Genomic DNA, 23,328 nt, shown 5'->3' on the forward strand with positions numbered 1-23,328 from the left:
GAAAATAGACGGGGACGGGAATCGTGTGGAAAAAGGACGTACCTGTTGAGCCAAGTATTTAGCCGGATAAGGTAATACAGGTGATCTGTAGGTCCTACAAGAGTAGGTACCAGGTAGATTTATCCTAAATTGGAAACTGGAACCAAAAACCCAAAGGTTGCACGGATGGCCTAGCCTATAAATGCAGAAGTTACACGTAAGTCCACCGGCTATGCACAGGGCCGGACTGGCCCACCGGGATACCGGGAAATTTCCCGGTGGGCCGGTGCACTTGGGGCCGCACAGTGCAGCAGCCATTCCTCTCCCCACACAGTACACACAGTGAGCAGCAGGCACTCCAAAGTGACCTGTTAATGCTGCTCGCGAGTGAAGGATAAGGAGCAGGGAGGGAGGCAGTCCTGTGCCTGCCTGTCAGCCTTCACACACAGGAAGCATGTGACCCGGTAATCAGGCAGAGCAGGGCAGCCCACGCGGGTCCTCTGCCTTTTGCTTCCTGTGTGTAAAGTGCTGGCAGGCAGGGAGAGGAGTGGGGCCAGACAGCTGCAGGCAGGGAGAGAAGTGGGGCCAGACAGAGCTGCAGGCAGGCTGCTTCTCAGCCAGGAGCTGAGCGAGCACGGAGCAAGGTAGGATTCATAGGGTGTGTGTATATTTGAGTGTGTAATTGTGTGTGGGAGGTGTTTTTGAAGATATTATGTGAGTGTCAGTATGGAGTTCTGTATGTGTGAGTGTCAGTATGGGTCAATGTATGGATCAATGTATGTGTGAGTGTCAGTATGGATCAATGTATGGATCAGTGTATGGATCAATGTATGTGTCAGTATGGATCAATGTATGGATCAATGTTTGTGTGAGTGTCAGTATGGGTCAATGTTTGTGTGAGTGTCAGTATAGATCAATGTATGTGTGAGTGTCAGTATGGATCAATGTATGGATCAATGTTTGTGTGAGTGTCAGTATGGATCAATGTATGGATCAATGTTTGTGTGAGTGTCAGTATGGATCAGTGTACGGATCAATGTTTGTGTGAGTGTCAGTATGGATCAATGTATGTGTGAGTGTCAGTATGGATTACTGTGTGTGAGTGTCAGTATGGATTACTGTGTGTGAGTGTCAGTGTGGATCAATGTATGTATCAGTATGGATTACTGTGTTAGTGTCAGTATGGATCACTGTATGTGTGTGAGTATGGATCATTGTGCGCCAGTGTATGTGAGTGTGTGGGCATCAGTACGTGCCAGTGAGTATCCATTAATCAAAAATCTGTGTTTATGCTTGTGTTTTTTTTTTTTAAATGACATGTTGAATTAAAAAAATAAAATATAGCTTTGCTTTATCTATGTGATTTGTGAAAGTATTCTGCATAGATACATATGCACAAATGGTATTATATCACTATATATATATGTGTGTGTGTGTATGTATATAAATCGCAAGCATAATTTTAATAATTATTATGTTTATAATATAGAATATTTTAATGCATAATACACTTGGAAATTACACACACACACACATATATATATACATATATAATGTATGAAGGGTTTGACATTTGCCAAAGGGTTATTACTAATAGTTTTAATTTTAAAAAGTGAAAATCTAAATTTCATAATTTAAACCAAAATTTTAACTTGGGTATAGTGACAGCTTGACTATTTAGCAATTTACATTTTCATTCACAAAAACATTAGTTTAGTGGATAACCCTGCCTTTCTCTCAGTCGTTCATTCCCTGGTATCAAACTACATACAACGAAGAGTGCACTCATAGGAATGAGGACTAACCAAAATAAGATTAATTTAAATCAGACATGCAGCAGCATTCAGTCAATGTTTCATTCCCATTACTGGACCTTTCAAAATTATAAGGATGAAACGTTGAAGTAAGATGTTGCACATCTGATTAGAATAAAACAGCTCTTTTGTTTATTTTAAGTCCTGTGAGTGCGCTCCTTCTGTGGTGGAATCTCGGTAAAAATAAATTTAGTAGGCCGAGATTACCACGTGGCATGTGTACGTGCATATGCTGACGTATCGATCAGTTGGTTGCACGAGGCAAGATACGATCAGTAGTGTACGGAGCATGTGCAAGAATACAGGATATAGTATTCCCCCTCCTCCATTGTGCTGGACAAGCCATGCGGTCAAACAGGAAGTTAATTCTTATTTGTGTTGATTGGTTAAGAGAATGTGCGGGTGGAGCTTAATATGGGAGGAGTTATATGCCTATATAAGGAGCCTGCACTATTGTCCGGGGCTCAGAACTTGCTGTATTTTGGTGACGTTAGTCCCTCTGAGTCCCGATCGGTGATCCAATAAAGAATCTCTTCCTTCCTGAAGAAACCTGTGTCCATCTCTCTGTGCTTGGCTTCCGTCAGTTTCTCCGGTATCATTTGGTGCATTGGCCGGGAAGCTCATCGTTCAACGGTAGCTGAGAGGCAGAGGCGTGAGACGGTCTATCTTTGCCCACGTTCTCTACGGCTGCACCCCTGAACTTCTGCGTGGACCTCCCTTCGTCTCGGCGCCACTGGTCTGTTGTCCAGGAGATCATCGGCCTCTACGTGAGAAGTGCTGGGGTGTCCCCGTCGATGAGTGTGAACTCAGGTTCAGGAACGAGGAGGTAAGACAACTGCTGTTTTAGACGGCAGGACCCACTAGGGGTATACCGATTGTGCGGTAGGCCCAAAGGGGTTTTGAATCTGTGTATCTGCCCCCTCTGTCGGAGGGAAGGAGCGAAGGCGCACCGCTCGATCGAACGCTCTTTAGTCAGACCGTTTGATTTGGTTAGTCAGGCGGGGTCCTGGTGTAAATAGCCCTAGCCGGACACCGGTGTCTTGTCTAGACTAGCGTTCTAGGGTGTATATTACGTTCGCTAGGTCGGAGGGACCGGGAGACTAAGCGGCGCCTGTGTAAATTCGGTTCGCTAGTTCTCATCCTATCTGGGCTAAGTGGGAAGGCGTGTAAATTTGGAACCCACTAGACTTTTGATAGTGCGACTAAGAGGCGCCTGTGTAAATTCGGTTCTCTAGCTCGCTATATATGTGGTGATTGGGCAGTGTGGCTAACCAAAACGGGTGTATATAGTTTTAGGTAGTCCATCAAGGTACTGGCCAATAGTTTAGTTGGGAATTGTAAATGTGTTAACGATTGTTTAGTAAAGTGTATATCTTGTTAGATAGCGCGAGCTCAGCCGTCTAGCGAGAGTGTTAATAGTGTGTTGCTGTATTATAGTGCACGGTACCATAACCCTGTATATTTACTGACACTGTATATAAGTACTAATCATTGTCGTCCATTGCATGTTTAACACCATAACCACTAATAATTGTATTGTGACCTTAACTTGTGCTTTGACCTATGCTAACCGTACTGTAACCGCTATTTGTAAAAGACGATGTTACTGGGGTGTGTTATAGACGGGTAATTCATATATAGAGAATTATAGCGTGGGTGACTGTATAGTTACGCCAAAGGGCATAATATTGATTATATAGTGACTGGTGTAACAGCTGTGTGTGTACGGGAATTCCCTGAGTGTTTATTGTTATTGTGTACGTTTCACTTGGTAACCGTACCACGTGGTGCTGTTGCCAGAGGAAACGGGTGTGACTGTTGAAAAAGTACGCGTGTATAGTATTCGTTGTCGACGACGTTCCATTGTTAAGTATGGGTGCGTCGCAGTCAACGATCCCGGATCCCTTAGGTTGTATGGTGAAGAATTTTAAAAAGGGATTCAAAACTTGTGATTTTGGGGTTAAAATGTCTCCTGTACGTTTGGTCACTTTGTGTACTAGGGAGTGGCCTACTTTGGTTGCGGCATGGCCGCCACGTGGCAGTTTGGATCCAACTCTGGTACAGCGCTTACACGTGGCTGTATCAGGTAGGCCTGAACTTTACGGCCAGTTTCCTTATATTGACTGTTGGAGACAGGCCGTAAATGACTCGCCAAAATGGCTCCGGACATGCCACGAGGAGCAATGTCGCCTCATGGTAGCTAGGACTTGTTCGTCCACTAGGACTGGTGTTAGGCCCATTTTGGACACGCCCCCTGAGTCCGAGATCCCTATGCCGCCCCCTTACTTTCCGTTAAGAGGAAGTGACGTAAATGCAGGAAGATCTGCAGCCCTCCCCTCATTACCCCCATCCACTTCCGCTTCCTCCTCCAGTACAGGATCCACCCCCCCTCGTACTAAATCTCCCCTTCCGGAATCAGAACCAACCCCCATTAAAAACGAATATCCTGATTTGGCGCCACTTCAGACTTCCGGTCAAGCTTCATCTAGCTCGACCCTAGGTGTTTTATTTACCACCTTTTCCCAAAACCAGGCTCCCACATCCCCATACCCTATTTCTCCCCGACCGGAACCCATGACTGACGCCCCTCCACGTAGCCCCATACAGACCCGACAGTTGACCGGTGCCCAACAATTAAGACATTATCAGATGCCTCTTCGTCTGAATCCCGGGTCAGCCTATATCGATGCCGCAGGTCAAATGGCACACGCTGACCCTGTCTTCGTATATGTCCCATTTACTACAACCGACCTTTTAAACTGGAAGACCCACAATTCCTCGTATACCGAGAAACCACAAGCTATGACTGATCTGTTCACCTCAATAGTACAGACACATAACCCGACGTGGGCTGATTGCCAGCAGTTATTAATGACTTTGTTTAACAATGAGGAAAGGACAAGAATAAATCAAGCAGCCATTAAAGCATTAGAAGATAAAGCCCGTACTTTAAACCAAGCCAATCCATCAGCATGGGCCGCAACACATTATCCCAACACCGATCCCGATTGGAACGTAAATGGTGCTGATATGGTTCAACTCAGAGCCTATAGAGACGCTATAATTGCTGGCATGAAAGCCGGAGGAAAGAAAGCCATTAACATGTCGAAGACAGTTGAGTTGATTCAGAAAAGCGATGAAGCGCCCAGTGTCTTTTATGACCGATTATTGGAGGCATACCGCTTGTATACCCCCTTTAATCCGGAAGACGCAGACAATTCCCGAATGGTGAACTCCGCCTTTCTCAGCCAAGCTTACGGAGATATTAAGCGCAAGCTACAAAAGTTAGAAGGGTTTGCAGGTATGTCAATCACCCAACTAATGGAGGTAGCTAATAAGGTTTATATGAATAGGGAAACAGAAAGCAAGAAAGAGGAAGAGCGCAAGATGCGTAAAAAGGCTGATATGTTAGCGGTAGCGATCGCAGGCGTAGATAAACGGGGCCCAGATAGAGGCAATAATAGATGGAGTAGGGAGCCTTTGAGTAGGGATCAGTGCGCGTATTGCAAGGAAGAAGGGCATTGGAGGAACGAATGTCCGCAAAGAGAGCAGTACGAGAGAGACCAACCCAGGGCAGGCTACGGAAACTTTAGAGGCAGAGCGAGAGGTAGAGGAGGCCCCGGAGGGAGTAATGGTTATAGAGGGAGTAATGGGAACAGAGGAAGTGTTAGGGAAGACAGGTATATTCCAGCAGCGCAAAGGTCCCGCGATAGAGAAGGTAGGGACTTCGTAGGATTGGCTGACACGGTCATGGAGGACTATTGATACCGACCGGGCTCCATCCCCCTTGGTCGAGCGGAGCCTATGGTCGATGTATCAATAGGGGGAAAAAGGAGTGCGTTCATGATCGACACTGGTGCTGAACATTCAGTGGTGACTAATCTAGTTGCTCCTCCATCTGGAAGGACTATTACTGTGATAGGAGCAACTGGAAGAAGTGCTGAAAGACCGGTTCTTAAAAGTCGACTCTGTACATTGGGAGGCCACGTAATAAAACATCAATTCCTTTATATGCCTGAATGTCCAGTCCAATTGCTGGGACGTGATATGCTGTCAAAATTACAAGCGCAGATTACGTTCCTACCAAATGGAACAACATCTTTAAAGTTTAATGGACCTTCAGGTATCATGACATTATCTGTACCAAAGGAAGAAGAGTGGCGACTTTATACAGCGTTGACTAGCCAAAACCCTAGGAGTGATGAGACATTATTTAACATACCAGGAGTTTGGGCAGAGAACAACCCACCAGGACTGGCCCGCAATATTCCACCTATAAAAATTGAACTGAAACTTGGGGTTTATCCAGTGAGCCTAAGACAATACCACATCCCGCAGAAGGCTAAGAAGAACATTCAATCCTATCTGGATAAGTTCATACGGTATGGTATCCTAAAATTCTGTACTTCCCCCTGGAACACCCCATTGCTGCCTGTTCAAAAGCCCGGTACAGATGAGTATCGACCTGTGCAGGACTTGAGAGCAGTCAATGATGCGGTTGTTAGTATACATCCAGTTGTACCCAATCCATATAACCTGCTTGCTTTAATTCCGGGCGGGGCTACTTACTTCACAGTCTTAGATCTCAAAGATGCCTTCTTTTGCCTCCGAATTGCCGCAGAAAGTCAATGTATTTTCGCTTTCCAATGGGAGAACGCTGTAACGGGCTCAAAACGCCAAATGACTTGGACAAGACTACCCCAAGGGTTTAAAAATTCACCTACCCTATTTGGTTCAGCCCTAAGTCAAGATCTACTGGATTTCGAGTCCATCCCAGGAGAGTGTGTCTTGTTACAATACGTAGATGACTTGTTGATAGCAGCAGTTACAAAAGAAATCTGTCAGCAAGCAACGCACGATCTACTACACATTCTCTGGAAGGCAGGATACAAGGTGTCTAGAAAGAAGGCTCAGTTGTGTTTGCCAACTGTCAAGTATCTGGGATTCCATATCTCTGAAGGTCAAAGAATTATGGGGCCAGAGAGAAAAGAAGCTGTCTGCCAAATACCAATACCCAAGAATAGAAGACAAGTGCGAGAATTCTTGGGGGCAGCAGGCTTCTGTAGGATATGGATTCCCAGCTATGCGATACTAGCAAAACCTCTGTACGCAGCTATCAAAGGTACAGAGCACGACCCCTTCCTATGGACCCAAGAACAGCAAACGGCATTTGAAGATGTGAAGAAGGCTTTGATGAGTGCCCCAGCATTAGGTCTACCTGATCACACACGACCATTCTACTTATATGTACACGAGCAAAGAAGAATGGCTGTGGGAGTATTGACACAGTACTTGGGATCATGGCAAAGACCTGTTGCCTACATGTCTAAGCAATTGGATGCAGTGGCCAGCGGACTTCCACCTTGTCTAAGAGCAGTAGCTGCAGCCGCCCTGCTAGTAGCTGAAGCCGATAAACTCACTCTGGGTCAAGAACTTTATGTACGAGTCCCACATGCAGTACAGACGTTGTTGGATTACAAAGGAAATCATTGGTTTAGTAACAGCCGTATGACCAAGTATCAAGCAATGTTGTGTGAAAACCCAAGAGTGCATTTAGAGACTGTAAACACCTTAAATCCAGCTACCCTTTTGCCACAACCTACTGAAAGTCAACATGATTGTTTGGAAGTAATGGATGAAGTATTCTCAAGTAGACCAGATCTTCGTGATTTTCCCATCCAGAACCCCGATGTTCAATATTATACCGACGGCAGTAGTTATGTGAAAGAAGGGATCCGCTATGCAGGATATGCAGTAACAACAATAGACAAGGTGATAGAAGCTCGGCCACTGGCGAAAGGAACATCAGCACAAAAGGCAGAATTAATAGCACTAACACGAGCGTTACAATTGGCTGAAGGTTTAAGAGTGAATATCTATACGGACTCTAAGTATGCGTTTTTAACCACTCATGCCCACGGAGCTTTGTATAAAGAAAGAGGACTACTGAATTCAGAAGGCAAAGAAATCAAATACGCAGCTGAAATCCTACAACTATTGGAAGCAGTGTGGGAGCCGAAAGAAGTCGGTATCATACATTGTCGAGCGCATCTGAGAGGAGATGGTGATGTAACCAAGGGAAATCGGATGGCAGATAGTGCAGCTAAGCGTGCTGCTGAATCAGGAAGACAGGAGTATGTGGGGCATATAGCTGCTCTTATACCAACTCCACTGTCCCAATGGACTCCAGTTTATACAGCTCAAGAAGAGGAGTGGTTAAAGACTGAACCGGGAAAGTATTTGGAGAACAAGTGGTATCAGCTAGAAGATGGAAGAATAGTCATACCAGCATCACTAGCGGTAGAAATTGTCCAAAATTATCACAACGGGACACATTCTGGGAGAGACAGTACTGAAGAATCTCTCAGAAAACATTTCTACATACCAAGATTGTCCAACTTGACTCAGGCCATTGTACGAAGATGTGTAACGTGTGCTAAAAATAATGCAAGACAAGGACCAGTAAAGCCACCAGGAGTCCAGTTTATGGGGGGACTCCCCATGTCCGATCTACAAATAGACTTTACAGTGATGCCTAAATCGGGTGGACATCGTTACCTGCTGGTAATTGTGTGCACCTATTCAGGCTGGGTAGAAGCATGTCCTACTCGTACAGAGAAAGCAGGAGAAGTTGTGAGATTTCTGCTACGAGAAATAATACCCCGATATGGACTACCCTGTTCTATAGGATCGGACAATGGTCCAGCTTTTGTTCATCAGTGCCTACAACAACTGACTCATATGCTTGGTATAAAGTGGAGGCTTCATACTGCATATAGACCCCAGAGTTCTGGTAAGGTAGAGAGAATGAATAGAACTATTAAGAACCAGTTGGCTAAAATGTGTCAGGAAACCCAACTTAAGTGGAACGTTCTCTTACCTATAGCCCTATTGCGAATCCGCAGTACCCCTACCAGAAGGATGGGTCTCTCTCCTTTTGAAATTATGTATGGGCGACCACCTCCCGTACTTGGTAACTTAAGGGGGGATTTGAGTCAGTTGGGAGAAGGAATTACCCGGCAGCAGGTTGTAGAGTTGGGTAAGACTATGGAGGAGGTACAGAAATGGGTACAAGATAGATTACCTGTGAATATTTATCCCCCTGTTCATAGTTATCATCCAGGAGATCAAGTGTGGATTAAAGAGTGGAATAATGTACCGTTAGGGCCCAAGTGGAGAGGTCCTTATGTTGTTCTTTTGTCTACCCCTACAGCGATAAAAGTAGCAGAAGTGACTCCGTGGATACATCACTCCAGGGTTAAACCAGCAGCAGTCGATTCTTGGCAAGTTACAGCAGATCCAGAGAATCCCTGCAAGATCCGGTTAAAACGCACTACTCAGTCGGAGTAACGAGGAATCGTGTGGATTACAAATTTTATTGTTACAGGTGTGAGTGAGAAGGCCATAATAAAGCCTGCCCTCTTACCAACACATAGTGTATAAGCCAGGAAAGTCTCGAAGGGACACCTGTGAAGACGAGCAGAACTCCATTCCCTGCAGCCCTCACATCCTGGAAGCTGAGGTTCCATCGCACGGACGAAGACTGAGGATGACGGCGAAAGATGTGCTTTTGATATTGTTTATTTATATGTGTTTTTATATTCAGGAAGGTAGAGGTACCGACACTCCTAGCTGTGAGGTATGCATTAAGACTACGAGAACAGGTAACCATATTTCCCAAACCCTAATTTGGCATTCACAATACGAGTGTAAAGGAGATGTATCGAGATGTAGATACTTAAATATAGACTATAGTGTGTGCCATTTAGGAGTAGGAGAACCTAAGTGCTTCAGTCCGGAGTATCAACCTCGTACAATTTGGTTGACTCTCAGGAATGGAGATCCTCAGGGGACCCTAATTAATAAGACGGTGTTAGAATCCGTACATTCTTCGGGTGTTCTGCTATTTGATGCGTGTAAAGCGATATCGAGTGGTAGAAAGCCGTGGAATGTATGTGGGGATCTTAGATGGGAGAGGACGTATGGGTCTAATGATAAATATATTTGTCCCAGTAGTAAAAATAAATATGTAAGTCCTAGATGCCCAAATAAAGACTATAACTTTTGCCCATATTGGTCTTGTGTGGGGTGGGCGACTTGGGGACAGACAGTAGACAAAGACATGATAGTGACTAAGTTGCCGACCAGCCCATATTGTAAGTCTATGGAATGTAATCCCATCCATATACTTATAAATAACCCCGACAAGTTCTTAGACAAATATGGCAATTTATTTGGGTTTCAGATATACGGGACGGGTTTAGATCCTGGGACATTATTGTTTATAGGGATAGAGACTGATACGGTATCCTCCCAAACTCATCAAGTATACCATTCCTTTTACGAAGAGATGAGTATAGATAATAAGATCCCCCATAATGCTAAAAACCTGTTTATCGATTTAGCCGAAAGTATTGCCGGTAGTCTTAATGTTACCAACTGCTATGTGTGTGGAGGTACTAACATGGGAGACCAATGGCCTTGGGAAGCAAAGGAGGTAATGTCCGGTTCTGAGGCAGTTGACCAATTAATATCTACACAAGCCGATTATCATATGAGTGTTAGAGGTAAATCTGAGTGGAGATTAAAGACCTCCATCATAGGTTATGTTTGCATAGCAAGGAAAGGAATAATGTATAACACTTCTGTAGGAGAATTAACTTGTCTAGGGCAAAAAGCTTATGATGATGATACAAAGAATACAACTTGGTGGTCGGCTTCAAATGTCTCAGAACCATTAAACCCGTTTGCTAGATACACCAATTTAAAGGACGTGTGGTTTGATCTATCCATCACATCAACCTGGAGAGCCCCAGCAAATTTGTACTGGATCTGTGGTAAGAAAGCCTATTCGGAGTTGCCACAGGACTGGGAAGGGGCATGTGTGTTGGGTATGCTCAAGCCATCCTTCTTCTTGTTACCGATTGAAACAGGTGAGACTTTAGGTGTTAAAGTGTATGATGTGAATCATAGGAAGAAAAGGGGACCCATAGAGATAGGCACCTGGGAAGATAATGAATGGCCTCCCCAGCGTATCATAGATTATTATGGGCCAGCCACGTGGGCGGAAGATGGTACCTTTGGTTACAGAACCCCTATTTATATGCTCAACCGAATTATAAGGTTACAGGCGGTGGTTGAGATTATCACTAATGAGACATCACAAGCGCTCAATCTTCTAGCGAAGCATAACACCAGGATGAGGACAGCAGTCTACCAAAATAGATTAGCCTTGGATTACCTTTTGGCAGTAGAGGGAGGTGTATGTGGGAAGTTTAACCTAAGCAATTGCTGTCTTCAAATAGACGACGAAGGGCAAGCAATAGCTGAGCTTACTAGCCATATGGTTAAACTAGCGCATGTGCCTACTCAGGTATGGAAAGGGTATAATCCAAGTAGTTGGTTTGGTAGCTGGTATGAGTGGTTTGGAGGGCTTAAGGCAGTGGTAGGTGGAGTCCTACTAATTTTAATGTTGTGTCTACTCCTGCCGTGTCTTATACCCTTAGTAGTCAGGTCTGTGCAAAGCCTGATAGGAAGTATAGCAGAGAGGAAGGCTGCTGCACAGATCATGGCGATTTATAAGTATAAGGCTTTAGATCAGGGAGAACCAATGCAGGAAGATGAGTGTTAAAAGATTCACATCATAAGATAAGTCTGGTCTGGTTTAAGGTAACTTGCGGTGTAAGCAAACCAAGGTTAAGTGATGCCTCAAGTAATTGTAAAATATCAAGAGGCATCAAAGGGGGGAATGTGGTGGAATCTCGGTAAAAATAAATTTAATAGGCCGAGATTACCACGTGGCATGTGTACGTGCATATGCTGACGTATCGATCAGTTGGTTGCACGAGGCAAGATACGATCAGTAGTGTACGGAGCATGTGCAAGAATACAGGATATAGTATTCCCCCTCCTCCATTGTGCTGGACAAGCCATGCGGTCAAACAGGAAGTTAATTCTTATTTGTGTTGATTGGTTAAGAGAATGTGCGGGTGGAGCTTAATATGGGAGGAGTTATATGCCTATATAAGGAGCCTGCACTATTGTCCGGGGCTCAGAACTTGCTGTATTTTGGTGACGTTAGTCCCTCTGAGTCCCGATCGGTGATCCAATAAAGAATCTCTTCCTTCCTGAAGAAACCTGTGTCCATCTCTCTGTGCTTGGCTTCCGTCAGTTTCTCCGGTATCACTTCTTGTTGGTTAAATAATTGTAACTGTATATCTGTCACAGCTGGCACAATTTATGATGGGGCTGGTATAACATTGTTCCAGGGCTGCTTTTTATTCCCAGTCCGGCCCTGGCTATGCAAAACCTCAAGTGGCTAGTTTATAACTTGATAAAATGATATGTGTAACTTAACGTGTTTTTAGAAATTTTATGTGCAACATAAAAAAAAAAAAAAAAATGCATCATATTGATTGCTATGCAGTATTTAGAATACGGAATGTATCATGCCAGACCTACATGTAATTGGTCTGAATTCAGGTGCAGAGAGCAGTAACCATATCTGCATTAAATACTTAACCCCTTAAGACCGGAGGGCGTACAATTACGTCCTTTTTAAAGCGGCTCTAAACGCCACCGGGCATATTGTACGCCCTCCGTTTTTTTTTCACTTACCCGGTCGCCGGCGATCCCACGCCGGCGATCGCGGTTGGGGGGACTCCCAGGGAGCCCCCCGCGGCACCTCCGTCCTCTTCAGCCCCCCCGGGCCATGTGAGAGTGAGGTCCTTACGAGGACCTCACAATCACATGGCCAGTATAGCTGGCTGCAGCAATGACAGTTAGTCCCCCTGCTGGCTAGGTGTATTTTAATATTAATATATATATATATATCAAATTACACGTAGACTGATACTGATTAAATATATATATAATTATTGTTATATATATATATATATATATTTATATATAATATAAAAAAATATGTAAATACGTAAAAAAATAAAATAAAAAAATAATTAAAAATAAAATATTAAAAAATATATAGATGTGTTTTATTTCGTTCTAACTGTATTGTGATATTAATATATATATATATATTTATATCAAAATACACGTAGAACAAAATAATATATATATCTATATACATAAATAAATACGTATGGTATGTCCCCCCCCCCAACGGCCGTTGATGGTATGTCCCGCTCCCCCCAGTGGCCGGAGATGGTATGTCCCCCCCCAGCGGCCGGAGATGGTATGTCCCGCCCCCCCAGCGGCCGGAGATGGTATGTCCCCCCCCAGCGGCCGGAGATGGTATGTCCTCCCCGCAGCGGCCGGAGATGGTATGTCCTCCCCGCAGCGGCCGGAGATGGTATGTCCTCCCCGCAGCGGCCGGAGATGGTATGTCCCCCCCCAGCGGCCGGAGATGGTATGTCCCCCCCCAGCGGCCGGAGGTGGTATGTCCCCCCCCAGCGGCCGGAGATGGTATGTCCTCCCCGCAGCGGCCGGAGATGGTATGTCCCCCCCCAGCGGCCGGAGATGGTATGTCCTCCCCCCAGCGGTCGGAGATGGTATGTCCTCCCCCCAGCGGCCGGAGATGGTTCCCCCCCCCCAGCGGCCGGAGATGGTATGTTCCCCCCCATAGCGGCCGGAGATGGTATGTCCCGCTTCCCCCAGTGGCTGGAGATGGTATGTCCCCCCCCCCCCTAGCGGCAGGAGATGGTATGTCCACCCCCAGCGGCCGGAGATGGTATGTCCCCCCCCCCCCTAGCGGCAGGAGATGGTATGTCCACCCCCAGCGGCCGGAGATGGTATGTCCCCCCCCCCCCAACGGCCGTTGATGGTATGTCCCGCTCCCCCCAGTGGCCGGAGATGGTATGTCCCCCCCCCCCTAGCGGCAGGAGATGGTATGTCCACCCCCAGCGGCCGGAGATGGTATGTCCCCCCCCCCCCAACGGCCGTTGATGGTATGTCCCGCTCCCCCCAGTGGCCGGAGATGGTATGTCCCCCCCCTAGCGGCCGGAGATGGTATGTCCCCCCCCCCCAACGGCCGTTGATGGTATGTCCCGCTCTCCCCAGTGGCCGGAGATGGTATGTCCTCCCCCCTAGCGGCCGGAGATGGTATGTCCCGCCACCCCCCAGCGTCCGGAGATGGTATGTACCGCTCCCCCCCAGCGGCCGGAGATGGTTCCCCCCCCAGCGGCCGGAGATGGTATGTCCCGCCCCCCCCCCAGCGGCCGGAGATGGTATGTCCCGCCCAGTGAGAGCACCAAGATGGCGGCGGTTGTCTGTGTCCTTCACTCGGCCGCCCTGGCATGGTATGTGTTCGGTCTCTGGCAGAACGTGCAGGTTACCGGCTCCACCCTGGGACACGGGGCTCACACGTATGGGGGGAGATGGAAATACCTGACCTTCATCAACCAGGTGAGAGCAGGACCCCCTGTGACATCACCAGAGTGACATCACCCTGACCCCTGTGACATCACCAGAGTGACATCACCCTGACCCCTGTGACATCACCCTGACCCCTGTGACATCACCAGAGTGACCTCACCCTGACCCCTGTGACATCACCAGAGTGACACCACCCTGACCCCTGTGACATCACCAGAGTGACACCACCCTGACCCCTGTGACATCACCAGAGTGACACCACCCTGACCCCTGTGACATCACCAGAGTGACACCACCCTGACCCCTGTGACATCACCAGAGTGACACCACCCTGACCCCTGTGACATCACCAGAGTGACACCACCCTGACCCCTGTGACATCACCAGAGTGACACCACCCTGACCCCTGTGACATCACCAGAGTGACACCACCCAGACCCCTGTGACATCACCAGAGTGACACCACCCTGACCCCTGTGACATCACCAGAGTGACACCACCCTGACCCCTGTGACATCACCAGAGTGACATCACCCTGACCCCTGTGACATCACCCTGACCCCTGTGACATCACCAGAGTGACCTCACCTTGACCCCTGTGACATCACCAGAGTGACCTCACCTTGACCCCTGTGACATCACCCGGACCCCTGTGACACCACCAGAGTGACACCACCCAGACCCCTGTGACATCACCAGAGTGACACCACCCAGACCCCTGTGACATCACCAGAGTGACACCACCCAGACCCCTGTGACATCACCAGAGTGACACCACCCAGACCCCTGTGACATCACCAGAGTGACACCACCCTGACCCCTGTGACATCACCAGAGTGACATCACCCTGACCCCTGTGACATCACCCTGACCCCTGTGACATCACCAGAGTGACCTCACCTTGACCCCTGTGACATCACCCGGACCCCTGTGACACCACCAGAGTGACATCACCCTGACCCCTGTGACATCACCCTGACCCCACAAGAAATTCTCCAGGCACTCAAGGTGTTAAAGCCACAGGCAGTTTTAATGCAACAAAAAAAGAGCATCAACGTTTCGACCTGCAAGCTTGAAAGAGACCTCTTAGCCGGTCGGAACGTTGCTGCTCAATTTTTTGTTGCTTCTCTCGAGTGCCTGGAGAATTTCTTGTGTTGCCTTATCATTGTGGGATTGTTGGTCCGACTCCAGAGCACCCGGTGGCTGCTGGGATTGAGTGCGGCTCCTACTATCCCTTTTGCATTATCCTGACCCCAGTGACGACATCCATGTAGCGGAGCTGCAATGATAACATTCCAAATCTCCACTGGGGTTCTCTGAACCTGGAAAGGAAGCACTGTTTAGCAGATATTTCCCAATCCCCCAGTAACAGTTCTGGGAGTCAACTGGTTTTATTCAGGGCCACACAAGGCCTTTTATGCAAAAGCCCCTACATTAGGATCCCATCCAAATATACAGGGTAATCCTTCCCATGATCCTCTGTGCCTGAGAGATAATTACCGGCACAGAGGATCATGGGAAGGATTACCCTGTATATTTGCATGGGATCCTAATGTAGGGGCTTTTGCATAAAAGGCCTTGTGTGGCCCTGAATACATTACGTCTGACGTAAAACAACCATGTACCCCTTCTGAGCGCACAACCTACCCGAAAAGCGGTCAGATCCCACGAACAGAGCCGAAACACCAACGGAGTAAAGTTTTGACCGACCGCACATTTGGCTTCTGCCCAAAATAGTACCATAGAATCTGAGGTAGTGATCGTTCTCTTTCTGGAGCATGAAAACACAGAAAATACAGAATAGATGCTTTCACCCTTATGCTGATCGTGTGCCCCTCATTCGTGGAAATGATTCCACCGAACAGTGTTATTCTCAGATGTATAGAAACTAATGCAGGCGGAGATGGAAGTTCAGCGGTGTGTGCGAGGTCGAGTGTCCAATTTTAGTTCCATGCACTCGATGACCAAACACCACTGCCTGCATTCGCTGAAACCCTCAGGGTCCCCCTCCCATGGCACTGAAGGGGTTAAAGCCCATTCAGCTACTTACCTTAATCCAGCTCCGGGCTCCCGCGGCGCTGGTGATGGTTTTATGGACTTTCTGCACGCTGGATGTGCCTATAGCGGCTGTCAGGAAGATTTTTACATCTGAAGGGTTAAAACCTGGGGTGACTGAAGTGGTCTGGGTGACTATTGTGTCCCTTTAAGCTAAAGTTATTCTGGTGCCTGCAGTATCCCTTCAAGGAGTTAGCATTTGAGGAGATTTTGGCACAATCAAGGTGCCATCTTGTTTCTTCTCTGGCAGTTATCTTTTGGCTGGAGCTGATCTTAGGGGAGGTACTTTCCCTGTGTGTAGTTCCTGAATTCGTATTAATGTTTTGATGACCTAGACAAATCCAGAGTTTGGTGAATTAGCCGTGTGGACGTCTTAGCAGTACACAACATACCTCCCTGAGGTCACTGTGGGGTTTTCTCAATTGAGTGCACTGTCCCAGAAGATTTGGTTATGCAACAGAATTGAGTGTTAGGATTTATTTTGGATAAGACAGGGGAGCTGTTCTCATTAATCAGAGGTTATGAAACCCAAATCTCAGCCTCTGTGTTATGTAACTAAGTTTCAAGAATTCAGATTATGTACTGTTGGCGCTCAGTGTACCGAGATATTACTCAAACGTGCTGTGTTCTATTACGTCTGAAATCCATTTACAAATGATCCATGTTTTACACGTGCACTAAATCTTTTCTGTGAACCTGTCTTCCCTGATATGAAGCTTACTGTTTACATTAAACCCTTAAGGACACATGACATGTCATGATCAGCCTGAATCGTGGCCCACCTTTTAGAAGGCAGCTTTATGCTAGCCTATGCAGTGTGTGTATAATCCCGGACTGCGACGATTGACAGCCGGGGAGTTGATTGACAGGTGCTAAGCTCTCTTGCGCAGCTCCTGGTCTGTTTAGAACAGGGGTTTCTGGGACTTGTTCAGATATCCGCTACTTTTTCAAACTGTTAGTTTAACTACAACTCCCAGAAGACTTCACTGAGCTCCCTGATGATGTATAACTGGGCATTGCAGGTGAGGAGGAATGGGTCAGCAAGTGAGTTGTGACATTGTGTACGCAGGTACGGGAAATGGCAAGGAGAGGGTATTAACATTGAAGGGAAGCACAAGGGCTACAAAACAAAATAACTATTGCAAACGGGGCATTAAAAAAGGCATCTAACCAATTTCTATAAAACGCCCAAAGATTTAGTTAGTGCTGCTACAGGTATTTGTTCTGTCACATTTAGACAGGTGTACTGTCACCTTAAAGGTATACTATAGTCCCCCAGCCAACTTCATTTCATTGAACCCCTTGTCCTTTTAACCCTGCAATGTAAAACATTACTGTTCTTGTTAAACTGTAGTGTTTACATTGCAGGGTTAAGTCCTCCACTAGTGGCTGGCAGTATGACGGACACTAGAGGTCTGTCTGTGCCACGTGACGTGGAAAGCCCATAAGAAAGTATTAATGCACTGCTTTCCTATGGGAAACTTTAAATGACACACATGTGCATTAGGTTCAAATTGCTGGTCACGTCTCCTCCGCGGCGTCACTAAAGGAGAGGTGAGCAGCTCTGGAAAATGGTAAGTGAATCCTCTATTTTCTTAACTTTTATTCCAAACGGAGTGTGTGACCTATAGTAGTAGAGAGACTGACATTAGAGAGTTAGGAATACATTTTGTATTCCTAATAACTAAAAGACCGGTACTTTTACCATTAATTGCCTTCTACAGACACGTGAATGTCATTTTTCTAAACCTGGCCTCTAAATCTCCCAGTAAGGACAGCGAAGAAAAAAAAAATGCATCCAACACACACCATCCTCAGCCTTCATCCACCTGAGTGTTGTTCCATTTTTGCCAAACTTGCTCACTTTCCCTATCAGTGTGCCTTGTGACACGTGGAGTATTATAACCCAGGCTGCCTGTTTGGATTTAGAACAAGCTTTGGCTATATTCTAGTAGAACGTGCTAAACACTAAATTATACTGTGGATTCTTTGAATCTGTGACAAACACGGTAGTTACTCATCATTGACCTGGTACCAGCACTAATGAGTCTGCCAGAATGGGATTCCACTGGTATATTTGTCATCTCAATGACAGATCGGATCCTCCGCCATATGAAAAGTATGAGCACCTGTTTGCGATGGCTGATGCTGCCTGGCTCTGGTGATGAGACACCCCATTATGGGATTCCAGATCTACTGAGCACATTATAAATCACTAGATATTTCAGCACACGTCACTATTAATCCATCTCCACATTTGTAACGTTTGCACTACTCCTAGGAGCTCGGCAACAGCACGTGTTACAGAAGTTGGGAATGATGAAAACCAGACATCTGACCATGTTAGGATAATCAACATAACTACATCCTGCTACAATCCACAGTGTGACGAATAAACGTTTCATGAGATGGAACCAGTCCTGCTTAATATTGCCCCCTTAATCCTTTACCAGAGAGGCTCATTTCTTTTCAAATCAGCTACTTACTACACGTTGGCCCCCATACTATGCACAAAAGAGGGAACAGCTAGTCAAGTACTGCCCAAGGAAGGTCCAGTAATCCCAGTACTGCCAATGGTGGATCCAGTAATGTCAAAGAAGGTCCAGCTACCCCAGTACTAATCAAGAAAGATCCACTTACCCCAGTACTGTCCAAGAAGGTCCAGCTACCCCAGTACTAATCAAGAAAGATCGACTTACCCCAGTACTGTCCAAGAAGGTCCAGCTACCCCAGTACTAATCAAGAAAGATCCACTTACCCCAGTACTGTCAAAGAAGGTCCAGCTACCCCAATACTGCCAAAAGGAAGGTCCAGTTACCCCAGTATGCCTCCAAAAAAGGCCACCTACCACCGTACTGCCAAAGGATTGTCCCTCTACCATTGCATAGGAAATACACTAACCCAGCCACTTTATTTAGTCTATGTTTAGGATTGTTGTGGCTTAGAAGACCATTTGAGTTCTGTTTTGTGTTTGTCAGTGGGGACAGTGCAAAGTTTCCTCTGTAATGGTACTAATGTACTAAAGATTTAATGAGTGGGCATGATTGTACGAGACACTGTGTGAGACACTGTACATTTTATTTCTAACTAACCTTTCACAACATACTCTTTCATTAGGTTCTCCAGACTATCTTTTTTGGAGTGTGCGTTCTGGCTGATCTTTGCCCGTTATTTGTGTCCAGAAAGAATGGATTGAGTTCCTTCATAGTGAAGCTCCGAGACATGATCTTCTCTGTGCTGGCTTTCCCAGTTGGAGTTGTAGGTATTCAGAAAGATGGAGTAAAATCCTGATATTCTTGTAGTTTCAACACACTGACGTTCTGTTTTTATAAATGTTATAGACCGTTCATGTGCCTTTTAGACAATCTGTGTGCCAGTTAGCACATGTGTTTCTTATAGTCAGTTTGTGTGTCTATTGTAAACAGTATGTTTGTGTATATTAGACTGTGTGTGTGTCTCTCTCTCTCTCTCTCTCTCTCTCAGTCTGTGGGTATATCACAAACAGTCTGTGTGCCAGTTAGCACATGTGTTTCTTATAGTCAGTTTGTGTGTCTATTGTAAACAGTATGTTTGTGTATATTAGACTGTGTGTGTCTCTCTCTCTCTCTCTCTCTCTCTCTCTCTCTCTCTCTCTCTCTCTCTCTCTCTCTCTCTCTCTCTCTCTCTCTCTCTCTCTCTCTCTCTCTCTCTCTCTCTCTCTCTCTCTCTCTCTCTCTCTCTCTCTCTCTCTCTCTCTCTCTCTCTCTCTCTCTCTCTCTCTCTCAAACAGTCTGTGTGCCGTTTCAGTTTGTTGTGACCTCGTTCTGGAGTATTTATGCGTACGACCGGGAGCTAGTCTACCCTGAGGTCTTGGACAGCTTTATTCCACAATGGCTTAATCACGCCATGGTAAGTACTAACACCCCGGTTCAAGTGAGCTACTCTGACTGTAATCCCTATACATACATACATACATAATTGTACATACCCATTACCTGTACGTGTCTGCTATATCCAATATCTGTGCCTACGCCTTACCTGTACGTGTCTGCTCTACCAATATCTGTGCACACCCATTACCAGTACACGTCTGCTTTATCCAATATCTGTACACACTCCTTACCTGTACGTGTCTGCTCTACCAATATCTGTGCACACGCCTTACCTGTACGTGTCTGTTATATCCAATATCTGTGCACACGCCTTACCTGTACGTGTCTGTTATATCCAATATCTGTGCACACGCCTTACCTGTACGTGTCTGTTATATCCAATATCTGTGCACACGCCTTACCTGTACGTGTATGTTATATCCAATATCTGTGCACACGCCTTACCTGTACGTGTATGTTATATCCAATATCTGTGCACACGCCTTACCTGTACCACCCATTTTCTGTCTACACTCTTACCAGTATTCTGCTCTGTCTGCTATCCCCACATATCTGTGCACACTCCTTACCTGTATGTGTCATGACCACCCATTATCTGTGCACATTCTCTTTCTGAACACATCTGTTGTATGTCCTAGAGCTGTTTGTATATCCTGCTGTAGAGGACTTTTCCTTTCTGTTTACTAAATCTTACTGTCATTACGGGGTCATTAGCTGGGAAGTAAGGAGGGTTTAAAGAGAGACCTGTTGGAGTCCCACTTAGTGAATATATTCCTGCCTTGTCTTTTCCAGCACACCTATGTCCTTCCTCTGCTTCTCATTGAGCTGTTTGCTTGCTCCCACCAATATCCCAGCAAGAAGAATGCGCTTCTGGTCCTGGGCATCTTCTGTTTGGCCTACATATCCTGGTGAGACGCTGTTACAATTAATTAACCATGTTGAAACATTGGGTGAAAAGCAACGCGTTTGGCAGTTTGTTTCTGTGCTTTCCTGGCTGTTTAACGAATTCCTTGAATCTGTCTGTTAAACCCTCTTCCTCTACACATTGGGTGGGTTACTATGAATGTACAAAAACTGGCCATGTACCTCAGGGGAAGTAGCCTACGGCTACTGTTTTCTCCTCTCTAGGATGCACTGGTAGCCCCAAGTAGCATATTGCCTAGAAATGACATGCGTGTTCGAGTGTGTGCAAACTGTGTGTGTAAATGTAAGTAATGTAATATGTATTTTAAGTGTGGAACCGGCATGTCATTGCATTCAGATCCCTGTTAATTGCCGTAGGGGGGGCACGTGACTCTGAGCTGTACGAGTGGGCTGCCAATGGCTTGATTTCAGTAACCTTTGCTTTGTCTCCTCCAGGCTTTTGTGGGTGCATCAGGCTTCTGGTATCTGGGCGTACCCCATCTTGGAGAAACTGGATGCTGTAGGCAAGAGCCTGTTCTTTGCCACATCCTTTCTCATCATCATTCCTTTTTATCAGCTGGGCGAGTCTCTAACACGGCTGCAGTGGGGTGAGTTATAAAACTACAGATTAATATCCCAGACCCTGTATCTAGACACAGAGCTGCCATTGTACCGTCTGCCGCCAGGCACAGATCAGCTCTGTGTTATCTGTGAATAATTACAGCTTCACTATGTGCCCTTCTAGTGGGGCATGTCTGCACTAAACAAGGGAAGACACAAGACCGGTCCTGGGTATCATTCGGCCATTTATCACTTTATCTCCATCTCATAACATGTTTTCATTACAGGTGGCAGAAAATCTACAAAGAAGAAGGTGAAATAAAAGAGCTGATTGAGGATCGTGGACCATTTACTCTCCCCAGAACTGGTGGAGGAGAAAAATCATCCGATCTAGAATTATTTAGAAGTAATTTTTAATAATTGTGGGCTGAGTATATTTTTATTTTTTGGCAGTTCCCGCCAGCCTGTGGGATCAACAAATGCAATGAAGGGACGGTTTGGGCTTGACACAGACATGTCTCTGTAGCTGCTTCCTCCACAGTAGAGGATTCTGGGTAACAATGAAGCCAATGAGCGTGTGTTCATGCATCCAATAGCTGTGATGGACTCATCATATGTATTTTAAAGTTTACAATGGGTAAAGGATTCCCTTTGATTGTGCTTCAACCAGTGTTGCCTTCTGATTGCTTTATAAGGCAGGATGTAGTTGTGACCATATTGTACTGATCTACCTCAAAATAAGTCCCCAATCTGCACTAAGTCTGACCTCCCAGCTTACTTTCATGGGACAGAGTCCCCCACCCCCTCCTCCCAGCATCCCTTTGCAAGGAACAATTCTAAAGATTTATATGTTAATAGGAATTAGTGGAATGTTTTCTGTTGGGCTCATACACTGTGTGGATATCTGTGGCGTTTAGTTAGACAAGGAAAAATGAATGAATTTAAAGCTGTATTCAGAAGTCTAATGTAACCAGCGGCAGGCCTAATGACAAAAAAATTTTATCCTTAAAGGTACACTCTGCATATGCTAGATTTTCACCTCCGGTATTCGCAGTATTATTCATTTTTGCACAATAAAATAAAATGTTTTGCAGAATGCGACACCATAAGCCGGCCTCTTTAGCCACGCCCCCTCATGCCAGAAATCCTTTTTTTTTTTTTTTTTATCAGATGTATGTACACAGCTCAGCCCCTGACAGCACTGAGTAATCTGCTTTTAATTCACAACCTGGCTGTCAGAGAAACAGGAAGCTATAAAAGGTTACTATTAATTCACTAAAGGGAGAATTCAACGTGAATTTCAAATTCAAGGTCAAAACAGATGAATTGGAAAAATGTCAGCAGTGCGTTCAGTTCAGATATTCTGGCTTAGAATTCTCGTTTTAGTAAATAACCCTGTATTCCTCCCTGGGAGTCCTCTCCTTCTAATAAAGGCTGCTTTGCCGTTCAGAGCATGGAGTGCTTTTAAGTGGCTGAACTGTGTACATACATTTGATAAGGAAGTCTTTTTTTGGCATGGGGGTTGTGTGGCTCAGGAGGACGGCTTCTTGTTGCAGAATTCTGCAAAAAATTCTCATATTGTGCACAAAAACCTATAACGATTTGCGCAAAATAATTTTACATACTAATTTGACAGAAACGAAAAAAATCGATCAAAATACATTAAAGTTGGATTGGTTTCTTTAACATCCTCAACAATTAAACAGATGTCTGCAGAGAATGTGTTCTACTCATTCCCCTTACTGGAAGATTTATTATTAATGCCGTCAAATCTGAAATGGCCAATTATTAAATGAGTCTCCTTGTTTACA

At 45.7% G+C, this 23,328-nt stretch overlaps 1 protein-coding gene across 1 annotated transcript; it reads left to right on the forward strand.

Annotated features, from left to right (window-relative positions):
* The first annotated feature begins 13,976 nt into the window (after positions 1-13,976).
* Positions 13,977-22,418, forward strand: LOC134565964 (androgen-induced gene 1 protein-like). Its single transcript, XM_063425665.1, has 6 exons — positions 13,977-14,156; positions 19,299-19,439; positions 19,968-20,069; positions 20,846-20,961; positions 21,413-21,564; positions 21,805-22,418. Exons 1-6 carry the CDS (start codon positions 14,007-14,009, stop codon positions 21,837-21,839), a joined length of 696 nt encoding a protein of 231 aa, XP_063281735.1. The 5' UTR covers positions 13,977-14,006; the 3' UTR covers positions 21,840-22,418.
* Positions 22,419-23,328: the final 910 nt, after the last annotated feature.

This window comes from Pelobates fuscus, chromosome 6 (genome assembly GCF_036172605.1).
Source record: "Pelobates fuscus isolate aPelFus1 chromosome 6, aPelFus1.pri, whole genome shotgun sequence".
Taxonomy (NCBI): Eukaryota; Metazoa; Chordata; class Amphibia; order Anura; family Pelobatidae; genus Pelobates; species Pelobates fuscus.

What these genes read in the sequence shown, in the direction of transcription:
- LOC134565964 (XM_063425665.1), top strand. Translation starts at nt 14,007, where the DNA reads ATGGCGGCGGTTGTCTGTGTCCTTCACTCGGCCGCCCTGGCATGGTAT. An exon ending in TGGCTTTCCCAGTTGGAGTT is followed by an intron (nt 19,440 to 19,967) that starts GTAGGTATTCAG and finishes GTGCCGTTTCAG; the next exon opens with TTTGTTGTGACCTCGTTCTG. An exon ending in TCTAACACGGCTGCAGTGGG is followed by an intron (nt 21,565 to 21,804) that starts GTGAGTTATAAA and finishes TTTTCATTACAG; the next exon opens with GTGGCAGAAAATCTACAAAG.